General features: G+C 39.7%; 1 protein-coding gene across 7 annotated transcripts in view; it reads right to left on the reverse strand.

Annotated features, from left to right (window-relative positions):
- Positions 1-20,865, reverse strand: part of inpp4b (inositol polyphosphate-4-phosphatase type II B) — a 311,501-nt gene that overhangs the window by 85,455 nt on the left and 205,181 nt on the right. For all 7 annotated transcript variants that reach the window (XM_049567168.1, XM_049567159.1, XM_049567186.1 and 4 more), the window contains one exon: positions 5,192-5,303. In XM_049567168.1, coding sequence (XP_049423125.1) covers positions 5,192-5,303 — 112 coding nt within the window. The remainder of the gene's footprint in view (positions 1-5,191; positions 5,304-20,865) is intronic.

Consider the following 20,865-nt stretch of genomic DNA (forward strand, 5'->3'; position numbering starts at 1 on the left):
AGAGGGAGAGAAACACAGAGAGAATATTAATATAATAATAGTATTTTTCTGAGAACCATATGCGCTTTGATCATGACTATTAGTTATGAGGTATAGTAGGGATGACCACACCCATATGCAAGTGTAGCCTGTGACCAATAATTCATCTCGCAGCTCAGTAGCAATTTAGGTATGAAAATCCCAAGTTAGCTCTGTCAGTCAGAAGCAGTGTAACAGTAGTGTCGACCCTGCAGTCTGCAGCTCCTCTAGGTATTGTGTTCAATTCTGTTTGATCCGAGCTGGCAGAATTCAGTGGCTGACAGATTTTGAACATCAGATTTTTTTTTTTAACTGAAATGAAACATGAAACTCTAATTATGCACTCATTATAACTGAATCATAAAAACAACTACAGACATAATGCATGAATGGTTTAATGTGTGAAGTAATATTTGTGTTGGCTGATGTTTGCATTACTACAACATTGCTGTTTTATTTCAATGAAACAATCTGTGTTGTATGCACCTCACAAAGACTACATTTAAAGACTACACCCATATGGAGCCACACAAAGCAAACAGCTGCTGATGCACTACTCTCTTTTTAGTTCAAATTTTCAAGCACGTTGCACATCTGCCTTTGCTGCAATCAGTGATGTCCTAGCAGGTGACAGCTGAAGGAAAACACACTGCTGGGACTTTACTGACTGGATTGTGAGTTGGGGATTTATTACCTCCAGTGCCATTTCAGTCTTTATCAACTCAACAAATTGTGGTTCCATCCTTTGATAGTTCATTTCAAATGTTCTTGTGCATTGACATAATGTACAAGATGCAACACATTCATCAAAGAGACACCGACAGTACAGACGGCCGCTGGTACAGAAAACCACAGGTTACCAAAACAAATGAGATACTAACAAAACAATAGTTTCCTGTGCTCTGTGCGTGCTCTGGAATTACCTCACTTAACCTAATACAGATGGGGAACCACACAGTTTTAATCTTTCAATTACAATGTGTTACTTGGCAACAGTCCCATTACCTTTAATGTGGTTCTTTCAGTGAACCTATCAGGGGGGAAATCATGAGATAAAGCAACAAATCCACCCTCACACTACTGTGCATACATATTCTGTAATATTCAAATATTTTGGGGAATTTTCCAGGAGGACAACTTTCCAAACCCAAGTTAACTTTAGAGTATTTACATGGATGAATGAACCACAATTGACTGTTTGCAAAGTCTAACCATTTAGTTACTGTTGCGATGCTTTCTCTCAGATGGCACATATAAAGTTTAAATGCTGACAGATTTACTACTTTTCAAACAACAGGTCATTGATTTCAGACAGAGGCAAATGAAAGATTCTTATTTTTGGCCCCCAACTGTTAATTTGAGTTGAAATAATAACCGTCACCAGGAGATTTAATCAGCCGATTAAGCTAACTTTAGCTGCAAGAGTCTAAAATGTTTTCTCCCGTTGGCTTTTTAATATTTCCAGTTGACTTGTTTTAACAAAAGTATCTTGTAAAAACAGGTGTTTAAAGTGCACTAGATGGTTACATACATGACTTTGTACTAAAAGGCTGAGGCTTAAGCTGCACGTCATGGCACAAAGTCAGTATCATCAAAAGTTTTCATTTTATGTGGAAGACTGGATAATAAAGAATTTGAACTGACATCCTGATGTCATTGATGCTATTTTTAAATCACAAAAGCTGCAATATAACAAACAAACAAACTAGAAACAACATGGTTGGAAACAACTGCCCCCGTTGGCTTCTCATGCACACTCGCTGCCCTACACTCCATGTGACATATGCAAATAAGAGTAGATGAAGAAAACTTGTGAAGAAGACTGTCCTCCTCCATAATACAACCATATACGGTGTTTTTACAAGCAGAAATTGAGACCCATATTTCCGTTTAAAGTGAGGCAGAGATGTTTAATTTAGTAAAATGAGAGCAAAAGGGGAAGTCAGGCAACATAGTATAGAGAGTGAGAAAGTCTGCTTAGGGTGAGACAGGAGTGGTTGGTGTGGATCGGTCAAACAGGATATGGACTTTCACACAGGAGACCAGTGTCCATGTCCCTTGTGAAAACAAAAATGTAGAGTTGTAGAGTTATTTAAATAACAAAACCCAGTAGGGGTGGGAATCACCACAGGATCTACAATATGATATCATTACAATACTTAAGTCATGATACAATATTATTGCCATTTTAGATATGTTGCAATATGCTTAGTATTGCCATAACATAAATTGCAATTTATTATTTTTTTTCAACTGTAAATTTTGTCCCCAAAGGAGAACTTTGTCAACATCTCTTTCATCTAAGAGATAACGTTTTCAGTCTGTTAATCTCACTTCAACCATTATTTTGCAGTGGCAAAATGTATGTAGTGGACTGAAGAAACAATTGATATTATTCTCGTGGGCCACCTTAAGTTTAATTTGCATTTGTAATATAAATGATTTATAATGAAAAAATCGATACTTAGCACTGTGTGATGATATAATACTGCCACAAAAAATATCGCAATACTATGTTGTATTGATTTTTTCCCACCCTTAAAATGTAGTACGTCAGTGTATATCATGTGAGTGAAACACATTACGTTACCTTAGTAGCAAACATTGTTATTATCTTATTTAAGCCTAACCAAGGAGTTCTGGTGCAACATAACATCACCGATGTGTTTAAAACTGCAACCGTTAATGGTCATACAAGCTAATTTGTCATCCAGTGGAAGGTGCGCTAATTTAGGAGACGCATATAGGTTGTATGCAGAGGTATGTACATACAACTTATGTGTGTGAGTTGGAGGTCTTCTTGTGTAAAGATATATCATTCATATCAATTCACCAATCAATTAATCTCATTTTATCATGACATATAGGCCTTGCTGACATTATAGAGCATGGCATATGTTGACTGTATCCACTGTCGTGCTGGTTATACTACAGAGTGATGATTGTTGCTTGTGTATAGTGAATAATACAGGAGAGACTGATTTTTGTTTTATTTAACCTGTAACTCCACAAACAAATGTGGTTAGTGAATGATGCGCAGCTGGCTGTGTAAGTGATAGTTACTATTGTTGGGAGTAAGCTAGTTAACAGGACATGCAAACAATTGTGGCTTATGCAGCAGATAAATACACTGTTGAACCCATTCTTTCCATTTTGGCTCTTGTGTTTTGTAAAGGCTTCAAAAAATTAACAAATTCTTGTAGCTTTACTGTGTTATTGTAATGTCTGTTTTCAATGTAGCATACTGCGGATGTTATTAAGTACTAAATGTCACGTTAATTTGATAAATGGTGGAAAACTATACCCTGTACCCGTCTGAACACTCTGCACCTCATAAAGCTGAAATACGTCCATGTTTCTTTGCTAGGCCTTTGATGCTGAAAAACCGTCAATGCCTCTTGATGCATTAAGTCTGGGACTCCTCATCAAAGCAATACTGACAACTAACAATTTTTTTTTGCTCGCTGTATGTCAGCTCTGCCCTGTCTGATGAACCATTTAACACAGCCAGACAGCCAAACCTGTCCCCAGTAAAGGACTTTAATGACTGCTAGGAACGATCCATCACGTCTCCTAGCTTAGAAACTGATCCTGAATAAAATAGACACCCAACCGAACACCCATGCCCACACACACAGACTCCAAAATAAAATTATCCATTGAACAAAACAGACAGAAACAATCTGGAATTTTCAGTAAGCATACAAGTAAGGCCTCTGATAATGAAAAGTATTAACAACGAGCCAGGGGCCACAGCTGTGAAAGGAGTCCCATTGTAATTGTAGGCAGCGGACAGCATGTGTTCGATGGGTCTTTGATGACTAAAATATGTAAAGAGATCAGATCAAAGGTGACTGGAGTCTCTTTCTTGTTTCAGCTGACTGTTTTTGAGGGGTCAGAGATATTCATGAGCAGCAGCCACTCAAGCTATGATGGGAATGATCAAACAAGTGGCACGCACACACACACACACACACTCACACACACACACACACACAGAGTATATTCAGGCAGCAAGACACGCACACGGCTAAGGTAAATTGAACAACAACTTCCCCACAAGTGAGTCTTGAGTCTCAAGTGAGCCCTCCCTAATGTTTGTCATATCCCTTCCCTCTTTCCTCCCCTCATCTTCTACAACAGAAACAACACACAGGGGGAAATGCGCTGTGACAACACACACCCACACATACACACCCACACACTCAGACACAGGGCAACACATTCATCAAGGCGACATGGGCAGATTGTCAGTGACACTCTGGAGCCTAGCAGGGAACCTCCCTGCACCAGCAACAGGGGTGGGCAGAACGGAAAGCCAGTCAGCCATGTAGAAGCCCTTGGTCAATTATATAAGACAGTGATTCACACACACACACACACACACACACACATATACACATATACAAACACACACACACACAGCAGCAAATCAAAAGCAGGCAAGGACTGCAAGTCTCTGTGCTGCCTTGCAGAGCTGTGCTGTGGCGAGAGAAAATCTGAATGTTCCTTTTACAGATCAGAAACATCGTTAAAGCTCCCTCTTTGCCTTTTAATACCCGACTCTGGCTCTACAGCACACACTCACTCTCGACAAATGTTCGACAAATATGGCTCCATTAGCAATGCACAGAAAATTAATTAATTAATCAGAGTACATACAACTTCATTTCTGGTGTGGTGGCACCCCATTCGGAAGGCACAATCTCCGGTTTACTGTCAAACTCTGAAGGAGAATACTCTTTCTTCCTCTTTCTCTCCCCTGATTATGTGAGTCACTTCAGAGCCGAGTTAAGCGGTATGTATTGTATGAGATTAGAGTGGAGACGGGGGTGGTGGCAGCCAGAAAGCCACATTCAAGAAGCATCTGCCACTTGGTCAGATGGCTGCAGGACTCGCTACACAATCCCACACAAACAGGGTCAAGTGTATGAATGTCGGAATGCTAATTTGGTCAGTCTCCCTTTAATCTCCTCTATATATGACAGAGAGACAACACAAATGTACTTGCAGACATTACACACACACACATTTTCTAAATCCCCATTAGGGTTTACTGAAGTTTATTTAATCTCATTGGAGGACTTGAGCAGTGCCAGTCTAATCCTAGCATTAGCGCTGGGCATCTGGAGCATGGAGACTCCAGCTTTGTGTCTTCATCCTGCTATTTTACCTTGTGTGACGGTATGTCGGTGGTGATGTGGTCAACGTCAACTTCCTCCATCTCCCCCATCTTCAGACGGCTCACCACCACTGTTCCTGCTGTGCACACACCATCAGATGACCTGGAGGGAGACAGGAGGAGTGGAGGAGAGGAAGTGTTAGTCTCTTCATTTAATCTGTTGAATAAAAACTCTCCTTTTTTAAATGATCTTTTCCTCTAGCCGCTATCCCTCCACGGGCCTGAAAAATATTCATCTCAAAGTTGGGTCCCCATACTCTCCAAACCTAATGAGCTTATTTTCGAGCTTTCAAACAGGTTGTGAAGTTACAAAGCTGGAATCAGGACATAGATGCTTGCACTGCGGCGATTTCTTTTTCTGACAGATTTTTGCAGAGGAGCATGCATGCAGAATAAAGCCAAGCCTGCACCGGCGGGGCATTGATGGGGGTGAAGGAAGGAACATTTCGTATAACTGTTCAAATGGCCGTCTAATAACCCGGGCTATGTGCCCTGACAGACACGAAATTGATACTAGAGTTTTCATATCAGGGAGCCCGACCAATCACGTTCCCAATCATGGAGCCATGATTAAGGAGCTGATAGAAAATCTATAGTATTGGCAGCAAGACAGATGGTCTCAAATGAAGAAAAATGGTCCCTGGGCATCGTGCGAGCAAGTCTGATCACCTTAGCAGACCCATCCCTAATGTGCTCAGTTCCACTCCAGCTGGAGAAAATATTGGATGTTGTGTGCCAGCCAGTGGTCTGGAGAGACAAAGGGGGGAAGGATGACACACCCCTGACTGAGGAGGGGTAAACACACAGATGATGACGGAAGCAGAAAGGATGCTTCCAAGGCCAATCCATCTTTGACGAACACAAGGGAGAAAAATCTAATTGTTCACATGGGAAAAGGGGAAAAGGATGAAGAGATGCTGACGAGAGGAAGGGAGGAATGCGAGGGAATACAGGAGAGGAGGATTGGGATTCCAAGGAGGGAGATGGAGGGACAAGTGTCTCTGCAGAGGGACGCTGGGAGCTTCAGTTAGCGCTTAATGTCTTGCAGCAGTCCCCGAGCAGAGAAAATAACATTGCTTGGTTTATAAATCTAATCATTGTCCCTTGCCAGACACCTGTCTCAGTGTTTACTCCTCTGCTCATCTTTCTGTTTCCCCCCATTCCTCATCACCTCTCCCTCTCCCCATGTTTCTCTGTGCAACAGAGGACTGAAGCACGGTAAAAGAAAGTCACCCTGACTTTGAACAAACAGCATGTACCGACAGTGGCCCACACATAATCGAGGAAATGGAGATTAACATGCATCGCATTCGGTGGTAGTCGTCCCTATCCAAACCTTAGGGGTTACAGTGGCCCTCTACTCTTTAGATTGCTCTGCCTCAATCCACTAATGAAACCCTCCATTTAAACAGACAGGGCATGCTTTGTTAGAATAAGATAATTGATTTATGCCTTTGAGAGATGTATTGTGATTCTTTTGATTTGCGGCCAAACGTAAACTCAGCACCTGTTCAAATACAATCTTTATACATTATTGTCTGCGAGGAGAAGAACTCCTCAGCAGCTCATTTTAGTGATTTGATTTAGCTCCATCACCGCATTGCTGGTTTATTGCACAAATTCTGCTAAAATCGAGCAAGGAAAAGGGCAGAGACGTTAAGTTCCTGACAGAATGTCTGCTCTGCAGTGACACAAACTTTTCCTTTATTGCAAACTACAGTCTTTTAGCATGCACACCAACTGACCCCGAATTAACTTTGAAGGTTCTCAGCAGAGCTGTGGATGAAAAAGAAGCCCATCTACCACTACCCTCACCCTCCCACACCCCTTCCTCCTCCACCCATCTCTTTCCGTCTGTTAGAGCTGGCAAGGAAACAAATCTGCAGATTGTACTTTGCCTGCGAGCCCATTTTCCTCTTTTTTTAAAAAAAAATCTAATTGGCCCAGGATCTCTTTTATGACAACACTTAATCAGACGGCTTTGTTAAAGTGACAAAAATAATGTGCTTAAAATGGCTGCTAAGAATTTGGCACAATTCAAAAAATAATTAGTTATCAGGGAAGTGCCTTACATTTAACAGTTATTTTCTTTTGAAAGCCTCTCTTGCAATTTACAAACACATTTTCCAATGTAGGAACACGCAGTGTAATTTGTTTTAAATAACTGATCTGTACCCTGCCAGTCTAAGAGGCGTCTAATGTATGAGTGCAATGTGTTAAGTGCATATACACTGTACTATACAGCAAGTGCTCAAACAAGAGTCAATAAATCATTTATATAAAAGTCTCGTACTGTGTGACAAATCATACATTTACTCCCTCTCAGGAAAAACGACTTTCTTTCTTTAAAGACAATTTCATAGAAACTTCAGATTATATTATTCACTTTAAATTGTTCAGCTGGAACATTTTGTACTTCCTACCAAGGTTCAATGAGTTGTGACACTATAGTACGTGTAACCAGTTTATCCTTGTGATGAAAAAACACAAGCTAGAAAATTCAATTAACCCCATAAACATTGACGGCACTGGCTATTCGTAACACAAGAACAGGCAAATTATGAAGTGACACTCAGCACCTTGTGAGAGTTTGTCCGTGAATTTAACTATTTTCATGACTGTGTGTCACGCTGCAGTTTGTGGTCCAAAGAAATCTAACAACTCCAACAATGAGGATGAGCGTATTCTATTAAATGAGAAACAGATATCCTTGAGGGAAAATGTCTAATTTGGGTTTAAAAATGAAAAAGAAAGCCAGTTGGGATTATTGTGAATTTTAGATTTGTGAGACTAGCTAGTCATACATAAAACCACCACACTTTGCATGCAAGAAAAGAAAATTATTTCCCAGTTTGATTGGCTTGAATAAACATTTCCAGCTCAGTGGATATGTGCTGCTATGTTGCAGAAACCTGAGCACCTTTGTATGTTTGTGGTTTTCTATTATTTCACGATTACCATTATTAGCATTTTCCCATTACTGTAAACACCATTATTAGGACTCTTTGGTGGTTAGAAGGCAGAAACAGATGGTGCAGGTTATTATTTGTGATTTTCTTGCTTGGTGAAATGAGCAGTTAGACTGTGGTGTAATAGCCTTAGGTGGCAATATGGTTGCCTGTGCAAAAGTTGGAGATGCAATAGGTAATACTGAGGAGTTGTTTTGTCTTTGTCTGTAAATACAGCCTGAGATTTGTTTTGCTCTGAATGCGGTGGAAGTGGTAAAGCTCTGCACATGATAATGATGATGAATATGTGCAGACCTTGGCAAGTTGAAGACAGTCAAATGGACAAAGACAGACAACTACAAGAGTAAGAGTGTCCAAGCAAATGCTCTCTTTGTGCTGCCTTGTGAACCTAAAGAAGAGAGGATTCACAGAGTGCTGCTGAGGGAAGGACAACTGTACTAAATTTTCAAAGGTCTGAATTTAACAGCCCGTGGGTGGGGAAAGTTCATCAAAAAACTTCAAAGCAGCAATACTTCTGTGGCCGTCAGGCGCTTTTCCCTGTGGGAAGCCTCACAGAGGAAAACACCTGACAGCCACCGAAATGAACCAAAACACCACTGGCTTTTCACCTCATAAGGGCTTTTTCTTCAACTGCAGGACACTAAAAATACACAGCAGGACCTGGACAACCATTTTGCTTTTGGCTCTGGATTTGGCCCACAGAGGATTTAGTTTAGGAGTCCTTCAGGACACCTTAAAACTGTACGTAGCCTGTAGAATGGGAGTGGTCAGAGAACACCAATAGGATCCTACACAGGCAACAAGAATGCTACAGCCTTGAAGTGCAGCAGTGGAAGTGTAGATGGGATTCTTGACCTATATAAAGCTGGACGGGTGGGCTAAATATAGTGCTGGCTAGTTTTCACTGAGGACAGATGTTAGGACACAGGACTGTAATAATGGGGGATGCCAGCTTTAGAAGTGATACTGACGGTCCTGATTTTCATCGGGGATGAATGACATTATCCTGTGACTCAGCAGCACTTGCACATTTTGCAACTAGAGGACCAACTCAATCAATAAAACTACACTGGAGGCATTGTTCATAAAGCTGGCCAGAATCACCAGGGGACCCTAAGCTGAGCACACTCTCTGCCTTGTCTGGACCACTTGAAGTATATTCCCAAAGAAAAAACTGCCCTGGTTTCTTGTTGATGAAAGAGCCTTCCACAAAAATATACATATATTCAGACTGAATATTAAAATTAATGCAAAACAAGCTGTGTATCATGTATTAAGGTTTCGTAAAAAATCTGTTTGGTGCTGAAATTTAGTAAATTTCAGCAGCAGTGGCATGCTCAGGATTTTTTTATGTTTAAAAAGGTTGAGCAAGCATCACATTTTAAGTAAATATACGCTGCTTTTTTTTTTTTTTTTTTTGAATACACCAGTGTGTTCAATCTCTACAACATGCAAATTTATACAATGTAAGAAATCAGTGTGTCTGCTGCAATACATCTGTAATAAGCAGAATGTGAGCTATGTTGGGGCAAGATGCATACTTGCACAAGATTTGTGAGTTTTAACGCATCCTATTTGTTCCAGTCCCATCACACACACTTCTGTATTCTTGCGTGACGAGAAGTGTCTTCACACTACATTTACTTTTATGTTAGTGCTTAACCAGTGTCAGAAACAGTCTGGGATAAGCTGTTTTCACAGAAGAAGCAAGGTGGAAAAAACTATCAGGAAAAGGATGCTGTTCCTTTAACCAATCACATCAATCCGGGCTGGGGCTCAGGTGGTTGATGACTGCTGTGTGCAATGTTTATACGTTTCATAGAATTTCAAGAAAGTCAGACTGGGGAGTAGATGAGAAAGCTGTTGATGTAGGAAACCAAACTCAATGAGAAAATCCCTTGTGCGACATCAATATACAGGCTACTATGGCAAAGAGATCACGTGTCTAATATTTCTGGATAGTACAAATAAATGAATAATGTACCATAAACATGAGGAAAAACATTGTATGTTTCCATTCCTTTTAAAAATTGTAAAGCTAGAAGGAGCTTTGGTCCTCATAATATTGGTAGCTGAATCCTGCCTGGCTGTGCTGCCCTATTTTTAACAATAATTGTAATACAACAATCTGACAGCAAAGGGTCCCTGATCCACGAAAACAATCCATAATAGTCCTCAAAGCAAAAAATAGCCACCCTAAGACTCTGAATGACCACATGCCTGTAGCCTTAACCTCAGAAGTGATGGAGTCATTTGAAAAATTGATTATAAATGAACTACTGCACAGGATAGAGCATAATCTTGACCCATCACCGTTTGCATATTGAACCAACAGAGGGGTTCAGAATGAAACTATAACTCTGCTCAACGTCATTTATGAGCACTTAGAGAGCAGTAAGAACCATGCCAGACTGCTGAGTGTGGACTTTGCATCAGCTTTTGCAACCCAATTGTCAACCCAAATATAAAAAATGTTTGCATTGTACCTTCCTGCAAACCATGGATACCTTACATTTGCACATTATGTATTAGATACATTTAGGTTATGGTTATGAATAGATCATGTTTTGGGTTGAAAAAAAACAAAAAACAAAAAAAAAACAGTGATGGGTGCACAATCCCGGCAGGAAATGCAGTGATGTCTCAGTAAAAAACAGCCACTGTTTGTGGCACTATCCCCTCCACTGTGTTGCTACAAAACATCCACATTTGGTGGCAAAAAAGGCAAAGGTATCACAGCAATGACTTGCTAAAACACAACCAGGTTTTTTGTTTGTTGGTCTCGAACAGCAGTCTGCAGTGGTCTGCAGCTTGGCAGGTGCCCCCACCACCATTCCTCCATATTACATCACTTTAAAAAACATTGATATGATACATGTGAAATGTACAAATGTTATGCATTTGTTGTATGCCAAAGCATACAATGCCCACATTTTCTTCTGGTGGCTGGGCTGGGGTTTAACACCATACAGTCTCACCTGCTGGTGCACAAGTGTACTGAGCATTTTGGGTTGGATACTAATATTGGTGACTGGATTGTGGACTTCCTCACTAACAAATCTCAGAGTGAGAGTGAATAAACTTGGTTTTGGACTAACTTCAGCATCAGCTGGCTCTCCTCAGGGTTATACATCCTGTAGACTTACTGCAGCCACAGTAAGTTTAAAACCACCACATTGTGAAGTTTGCAGATGATGCAGTTTTAGTGAGCCTGCTGAAAAAGGAGGAAAAGTCCCACGGTCTTGTCGCAGATTACTTTTAAGACAGTGTCAAGAAGCCCATTTATAATTAAATACGGCAAAGACAAAGATATGTGTATTGATTTTAGATGTCACCCAACCCTTCTTAGACAACAATAAATGGTCAGGACATAGAAATTGTTGAACAGTACAAGTGCTTGGGCATTATGATCAATAATAAGCTAAGCTTTGATTGCAACATCAATATGCTGCATATAAAAAGCCAGCAGCACCTTTTTTGTTTGAGGAAGCTGGTTAAATTTGATGTTGGCAGGTCCCTGATGACTTTGTTTAACAGATCATTTATTGAGTAAATGTTTACTTCTTCCTTTATCTGTTGTTATGCTTCTCTCAATCTTGAACAGAAAAAGAATTACTGCTTCACAGTTGTGTGCCCACTAGTCAAGTTGCACTCACAGTTTAAATCCACTTATGTGAAAACATGGATGTTTCACACACATCTTCCCCCCGGCAGCACAGAAGATCTATACAATCAGCACAGTTTCAAGGTGGGCACCCGAGATTAGTGTCACCAATTTGTATCTGACCAAATGTCTCCCTTTCTGTTCCTGAGATATGATGTTGAGGAATGGCCAGAAAAGTGTTTTTACAGAACATTATGATGTCACAGTGAAGTTGATCTTTCACCTTTGGATACAAAATGTCATTTCTTCATCATTTTATCCCATTAGACATTTGTGTAAAATACTGTCATAATTAGCACAAGAATTCTTGAGTTATGGTGAAAACCATGTTGTTTGAGGTCCCAGTGACCTTTGACCTTTGACAACAGAATTCTAAGTAGTTTACTGTTGAGTTCAAGTGAATGTTTGTGCCAAATCTGATTGCCTCAAGGTGTTTTTGAAATATCAAATTCATGATAATGAGACAGATACAAGGTCACAGCGACCTTGAGCTTTGACAACCAAAATGTAATCAGTTCATCTTTGAATCCAAGCGAACGTTTGCGCCAAATCTGAGGAAATTCCCTCAAGGCGTTCATGAGATATTGCACTTACGAGAATGAGACGGATGCAAAGTCACACTGACTTTGACCTTCGACCGACCAAATTCTAATCAGTTCATTGTGGAGTCTCAAGTGAATGTTTGTGCAAAATTTGAAAATATTCCATCTATATGTATTTTTTTTGAGATATCGCATTCACAAGAATGAGACAAATGAAGGTCACAGTGGCCTTGATCAAGATGTAATGTTTATCGCTGAGTCTAAGTGAACGATTGTGCCAAATCTGAAAAAAAAAGAAAAAAAGAAATAAAATCCCTCAAGGTCTTCTTTAGAAATCATGTTCACAAAAATGAGACAGATGAGGCCACAGTGACCTTGACCTTCGACCTATGGCCAACAAAATGTAATCAGTTCATCATCGAGTCCCACTTAAATGTTTGTGCAAAATTTAAAGAAATTCCATCTATGTTTTTCTGAGATATCGTGTTCACGAGAATGAGATGGATGCAAGGTCACAGTGGTCTTGACCAATATGTCATCACTTTATCCCTGAGTCCAAGTAAATGTCTGTCAACTTTGAAAAAAATCCACAAGGTGTTCCTTAGAAATCATGTTCATAAGAATGAGACAGATGAGTTCACAGTGCCCTTGACCTTTGACCTATGGCCACAAAAATTCTTTTAGTTCATCGTTAAGTCTGAGTGGATGTTTGTGCCAAATCTGAATAAATTCCCGCGACGTGTTCTTTAGAAATCATGTTCACAAGAATGAGACAGATGAGGTCACAGTGACCTTGCCCTTTAACCACCAAAATCTTTTAAGTTCATTGTTGAGTCTAAGTGGACGTTTGTGCCAAATTTGAAGAAATTCCCCTAAAGCGTTCTTGAGGTATGTGTTCACAAGAAGGGGATGAATGAATGGACAACACAGAAACATAATGCACTCTGCAAGGCTATATGCAGTATGGAGGTATATAAAATGTACAAAATAATAAACACAAACATGATCAAAGTCTGTAGCAGTATCACAAGCACTCAACAGAGAAGTCTTGTATAACGAACAGTTAAAAAAGAATCTATCCTGACTGCACCTAGAGTTTCAGACCTTGCCTTCTTGTTCCTGCTTTAAATACCTGGATACAGATACAAAACCTCTTTCATTCCCTCGGCCATTTCACTGCTTAACTCCAATAGAAAAAGGTAATGTCAGCTCCTCCACCCACCCACACTTTTAATACGGTAAATGGACTGAATTTATAAAGCACTTTTCATATAGCACATTTCTAGTCTTAGGGACCACTCAAAGCGCTTTACAACTCAAGCACTATTCACCCATTCACACACACACATTCATACAGTGGTGGCTGAGGCTACCATACAAGGTGTCACCTGCTCATCACATAAACACTCACATGCACTCACAGGCTTCGGCATCTTGCTTAAACACAGGGATTGCAGGGGCCAGGGATTGAACCATCAGCCTTTGGATTAGGAGACACTCTACCACTCTAGCCACTCTACCTCCTGAGCCGCAGCCGCGTCAGTGTTTTCACTTTTTATCATGTGTTATATTTTATTGTCATGTGTGTGTTTCTGTGTTTTTACTGTTGTCACTGCTGTACAACCAATTGCACCTTTTTTGCAGTTCTACCTGACTTGACTCGATTACACTGCAGCTGTGAGCAGAAGCTACTGCATGTCAAATCTTAAAAATTTCTACATTCAAAACATAATAAAACATGTCAACAATATTCTGTTTAGCCCAGCCTATTATTGTCACCGGCCATGGGGAAAAGGAGAACTGAAAAAGACGGTCTCAATTGAAATAAACACGACAGGATGTGTGTGTCGTGTCAGGATGTGGTTTTGGTGAGAAAAGGTCAAGAAGCTGTACTCGCCTCCACCGCCTGCTGAGTTTACCACAGGCCTACAGAGACCTATCCAATCTGGAGCTTCATAAAAGATGAGCATAATTTCATGCTGAGGAGCTTGGACACAATGAAACCACTGGTCATAGTGTTCACAAAGGTGTGAGCGGGCTGAGAGACCAGTGGCTGTTATGAGACTGTAAAGGTGGAGCTCATTCAAAAATATTGATAAGTTACTGATATCACAAATCTCATTTGAGTTTAACAAAATTTCATTGTAACATTTTACATTTACCAATGAGATCCATAATCCTTAAAATTCCTTAAAGCAAGAGATACTTGGATTCTTGTACATAATTTCTAACTACTTTATATTAAATAAATCCTGGTGAGTGTGATGGTCTTCACATTTATCTTAGTTTATAGTATCATAGGTCTGCTCCAACACCTCAACGGTGAGTTGTGTTGTATCATTTTGTCATATGGATCACTGTAAATTCATTATGTCGATCTGTTCTGTACACATGACATCTATTGCACATCTGTCCATCCTAAAAGAGGGATCCCTCCTCTGGTGCTCTTCCTGAGTTTTTCCTTATCCGCTGTGAGGGTCCAAAGGACAGTGGGATGCCAACCAAACATAAATACTGTCCACACAAAAACCTAAACCTCCCCCAAATGACACTTCAGGAGATTTCATAAAATGGAAAAACAACAAAGACACAAACACAGCAAGCAGCCCCCTAAGCACACAATAGTGCCAACCACTATATTGATCCGATTAATACACCAATAGTCTGCAATCCACATAAAAACAGAGTCTGCATCTGAAATATAATACTAACATGCCATTTAATAGTAAACCAATAGTACATGAATTACATACTATTTTTCTTTATTTATTTTTTATTTGATAGGTATGATTCAATTTAACAGTATAAGACTTATGTGTTGCACAGAGAGTTTATAGCTATTGCTGATTTTCAACTCTTGTCCCTAGTTGGGCTTTTACATGTAGACCTAATACGTTATTAAAAATATACAGTTTAAAACATCCTAAAACCACAATACGCTATATACACAGAAGGCACAGTTAAATACATAAACCACAATCTGTATACTACAATACACATACCACAGCACATATACCGAAATACAAGCATCACAACATATCCCTCAATACATCTACTGCAATAGACATACAACAATACATATACTAAAGTACACATACCACAAAACGCCAAAACACTTACAGTAATACCCCTTAAAAGTCTGAGCGCATTTAGCTCAGAGTGGGTACAGCTCTGGTTTGCTTTTAGCCAGCCTTTGAACTTTGTTGTGAAGGATTTTAAATCTGTCATCAGTTTCATTTCAGTTTAAAGCTTAATATTTCCAGTGAAATACTGAAGTATGCAAACTCTGAACACGTAGTGACGCTAATGTTCATTACAGCAGACAGCAAGCGAGGCAGCTCTGTAACGTCATTAAGTAAAAATGCCCCTGTAAGGGTAAAACATTTTTATCATGAATCTTCTGCCTGATATGTCACTTATGAAGTATTGTAGGGATATTTGGTACCATAGTATTATAGTATTGTAGTAATTGTAGGGATACATTTACACATGGATGACACGTATTACATAATTAATGAGCTTTGTTATAGATACAACAAGGTTTAGGTTTCTGTTAGCTATGCAAGTGGCGTGACGCTGGGGATGTTGGTAGGTCACTCCACCATTCTGATCCAGGCTGAAATATCTCAAAATCTATTTGGATGGCGTGCCATTAAAGTTAGTAAACATAACGTTATACCTGCTAAACATAAGCTTGTTAGCATGCTCATGTGACATGATGCTACACAACATGCTCGCAGCCACAGTAGTGTTCTGCAGGCGTGATGAAAAACCAAAAACCCCAGACGTTCATCATGCTTGCAGATGGCGGGAGAGTTGAGGTTGACACGTTACCATGGTTATGCGTCTCAAACCAGCAAGGAGGCTCTAAGGCAGTGATGTGGTGAATACAGTTCAGCGTGTCTGAAAAGATACACACCACTGTGTATGTACACAAAGGTATATTGAACTATAACACATATATGCGAATGTAGCCTAGTAAATAGTGTGCAATTTTGAGTCTGAGGATTTTTTCGACAAATTATTACAAGGCTTTGTTGAATACTTGACTCTGATTGGTCAATTACAGCTTTCTTCAGTCTGGTCGCTATTAGTAACAAACAGTTGGCTTAAGGAAAAGACCATTGCTATATCAAGAACAGACTGTTCTGATCTTTGACGCTTAGCACAGGAAATACAATCGGTTTTAAAACAATATTTTGTGTCAAATTATTAATGTCTTCAGTAAGTAGCCATGTAATAAGCAGGTTAATGTACAACAAGTAAGTCATTACTGCGAAATGACCCCAGCAAGGTCTTGCCTCACCCTGTCTGCATTCATTTCGCAACAGCCCGCTCACCATACATTATCACTTACATGTTACTTTTCTCCTCCTATCCCATGCTTTATGAAGACATTCAGATTTCAAATGCAAAAACAATATTTACAAGGTATTTAAATAAAGCTCTATTCTGAATACCTTTCAAATCTAAATCAGGAACACGTGCCTGGTGGTATGTGTCGGCCCAAAATGGAGATGACACACTGTCTTGGCGTTACTGGCTGTTACCACTGTGAGGAGCCCTTTAAACTAATGTACATGACAGTTGGTATGTGCCAAATGATTTAAGTTGGATTTAAGACCAGATATGCTGTTTGAATTGGATAAGGGAGATAATTACAGTCTCTAATTCCTCACCTCAACCAACCAACACACACACACGCACACACACAATCCTTGGTCTGCCTCCAGTTCTCTGAGCTACCTACAGCAGTTCTCATTATTACTGTAGCACAATTCAGTGTAAATATTTCCTTTGTCCATGTGTATACAGTACAGTGTCACAGCTCAGATGAGAGTGATCAAAGGGTGCTTTTACTTTTGTTCTAAACTATGCGCATCCAGTTGTGTGCATATGTTTCTGACGATGAAGATGGCTGGCATTCATTCAGTGTGAAGCCACTGAAAAGCTAAGTGCAGATCAATGACAATTGAATGAGCTTGGTTGGAGACAGCATTTGAAAGGGAAGAGGGCAGGTGGTGCAGTGACACAGAGCGCACTGTATACCCTGATGATGACTAACCTGGACCTTCATCACCCCTCACTCAATGAATGCTACATTGTCGACACTTAAGCGACGGGGGGTCAAGCTAAGCTAGCGAACCACGTTAAAAATCATGATAAAAAAACAACAACTAAAAATCGTTCTCATGTGATTCTGAAAAATTGAAGAGAAAATCGCAGTCTGTTTGAAGTGTAATGACTCAGTAACAGAGAGAGAGAGTAGATGCCCCCACAGAGAGCCACTAAGGCTTCGTAATTATTTTTCAACAAACTGTAATAGAGCAGACAAAACAGAGTCTCCTTTCATCTCTGTCAAACTGATGGTTTTGTTCTGTAATTGCTCGTGAATAAGAAGCCAGCCAACAGTATCTAAACCGCCACTGAGTCTGACAAGCATGCACTTACTGGAGGACGGAAGGGAAGCCTTAGTGTCTGCATGAATTGTGTGCTCAATTTAGTTTTGTTCTCTCTCAGTTACAGGTAGTAAATCTTGTCTTGATGAGGAAATGTTAAAACTTATAGGATTAGTTTGAAATATTTGTAAATACTCTTGTATCTGGTTTCTTGAACATCACTTATAGCAGTCAGCATAAAAAAAACTGGGAACGAGGGGGAACAGCTAGCACAGCTCTGTCCAAAGGCAACAAAATCCACATACCAGCACCTCTAATCACCTCCGGCTGCTGGCGTCGATATGGCTTCATAAAGATATGAGACGCACAGATGTGGCATGTAATTGTTACGTGACTGTTACCTGGAAAGCCGCAACAGGAATTGTGTCAGGATGATCTATGTGAGGGTCCTGGAAGACCTAACAGAACCAATAAGGTATACCTCAGGGGAGGAAGCTCTAACAAGCCTTTGTCTGTGTTCCCGTACAGCTTACAGCGGGAGAGTGAAGGGGAGGCTGCATGCAAACAACACTATGTGCATGTATCTGTGTGTTAGAGAGGAGGGAAACGGGTGTGTGCATGTGCGTGAGTGAGCTACAGCAAAGCAGATGGAAAGTGAGAGCTACTGTTGCTAGTGGTGGTGACTGCAGTGTGGTGCCTCATGCCCTCAGAGCAGGACTGTTTGCTGTATAAAGGCTGATGGTGACTGTGCCACTGAAATCTCTGCTCTACTGCTTTGGTGAAAACCTTTAACTAAATTGCAAATTTTTAGTAAGCATCTTAAAGTTTATTTTTATTTGATTTCATTTAATTGTCAGAGAAAATACAGATTTTGTCTTGTGTCCCAGGACGTACACTGTTTCACATAAATGCAAAACAACATTTAACCAAACAACAAAACCATACTAGAAACACTAAATATCAGATCAGATATTACAAAAACTGTATGCAGTGAAAAAAATTAATCACTCCCTATTACATTCAGTGTCTGACCCAGGTACACTGAGGCTACTTCGAACCCAAACTCTGATTAAATAGGTTGACAGACTCAGTAACAAAAGAGCTCCTCTACCTCAGAAGTGTCCAAACTTCGAATGGGGGTCAGATTAGATAATGTGAAAACACCTAGGGGCCAGCTGCTTCTCACATTATATGTGTTATTAAAAAAAGTCACATACAAATGAGACAAACAACAGTTTTATCTTCTTTACACTTCTTTGCTGTGGTCTGGCACCTAGCAGGAACTGTCTGCTACTACGTAACTGTAAGTTTGATTGTTTATCGTCTTTTTATTAAAACACATTAGTTCTGCCTGTGCGGATTCTACTTAGCGCATGTCTACAAACTGTATGATACTCTTGCCATCATGAGGTGAATGGAAAAAATGCAAAGCAAACTTGCTTGATTAACCAATTTTTTGTGCTGGGCCACATATAGTATATTTGAAAGGCAAACCGGGGGCGTTTAAAATTGGTTCCTTTTTTTTTTTTTTTTTTAATTTTTTAAAAAAAATTTTTAAAATTTTTTTTTATTTTAAAAAAATAAAATAAAATAAAAAAAAAAAATTAAAAAATTAAAATTGGTTCCTGGGCTATGAATGGCCCCAGGCCGGACTTTGGACATGCCTGCTCTACGTAACCAATTTGACCTGAGGGACTCTAAACCTTCTGTATGATGGCAAAATCTGATATACTTTAAAAAAAACATGAGAGGTCTTGGATGTATTATTACCAGCCAGAGACAATGTTTCTTTAGTATAGGCAGTTTGGAATCACGATTGATTACAATGTCCTTAAATTAAAGAGCAATAACGATGGATAATTTCTCAGCACATACCACAAGATCTTCATCATCATTCTTAATGATTTGAACAAACAAAAATCATGCCATTTCCAAGTTCAAGAATGAGCTTTCATGCTCAACTTCTAAGTCAACAGAATGAGAATACGAGGAACACCGTGGATTATATCATAACGCCAAAAAAAATGAGCAAACGCCATCTGCTAAAGACCGTGTGATACAACAGAAAGCTCCAGAAGAAGCTAATGAGTGTACATTGAGTTGGAATTGTTTTGACAAAACTTTTATTTCCCAGTTCACGAATGAACTTTTGTTCTTAGTTATATTTCTCTTTGTTGTCTCTCCTGCAAACAGAAAAATGATACAGCGTGCCATGAGTGAGAGTATTATTTTTTCCAGGTTTCAGTCCAGAGGAAAAGCTCAGCTGGTGTTCTCCTTGTTCTCCCTCATCTATATCTCTCTGCTGAGTTTACAGCCCTTGTTTGCCCACGGCCGTTTAATTCAGTTCTGTCTTTTTTCAGATTCTTTGCCTTTATTGTGCAAATTGCAGCATAAATGAACAACTTAATTGTTATCACTATACATTTCTTTTCCGGTACATTAGGCACATATGTTAATTCATGTTCTCACAGGAGTTGTGGAGTTGCTTAGCGACACAACACTAATTGCTGTCTACCACTGCCTCTGTGTGTCATCCACTGTATTAGCACAGTCATTTGATATGTGCTCCTTTCAGACCATAAAGAATAAAATAGTCTGTATGTGTTTTCATTTTTCTATTTAATAGTCTTTAGGTCTGCTCTCTACTTATTTACATATATGAATGTTCTACAGTGACCTTTCCACAGAAAAAATTTCCATGTGTAGAAAGAGAGAGTGCAGGACTGAATTTTAAAGATGGAGCCCTACTGTCTTCAAAAGTAACATATAACGTGGAAGTCTTCGCTAAATGCGCCAAGGACACAGTGATATCTGCTCCTTTAAAATGAATAATCAGCTGCTTATTAGACTGTCTGTGTCTGTGTATGTGTGTACGTGTGCTGAAAAGCTCACCACTACATCCTATTTGTAAAGAGCTTTGGAGGGGGAAATACTAATTCAGATAATGCCACCATCTAATAATATAAATGCTGGAAGTCTTTTGTTGCAAATACACCTTGTTCAGAGTACTGACCTGCACGTATGGATTATAAATAAAATCTGAAATAAGCATCAGCAGATGTACAGTCGGAGTGTAATGGTACACAAACCT

Source organism: Epinephelus fuscoguttatus, linkage group LG3, assembly GCF_011397635.1.
Source record: "Epinephelus fuscoguttatus linkage group LG3, E.fuscoguttatus.final_Chr_v1".
NCBI classification, from domain to species: Eukaryota; Metazoa; Chordata; class Actinopteri; order Perciformes; family Serranidae; genus Epinephelus; species Epinephelus fuscoguttatus.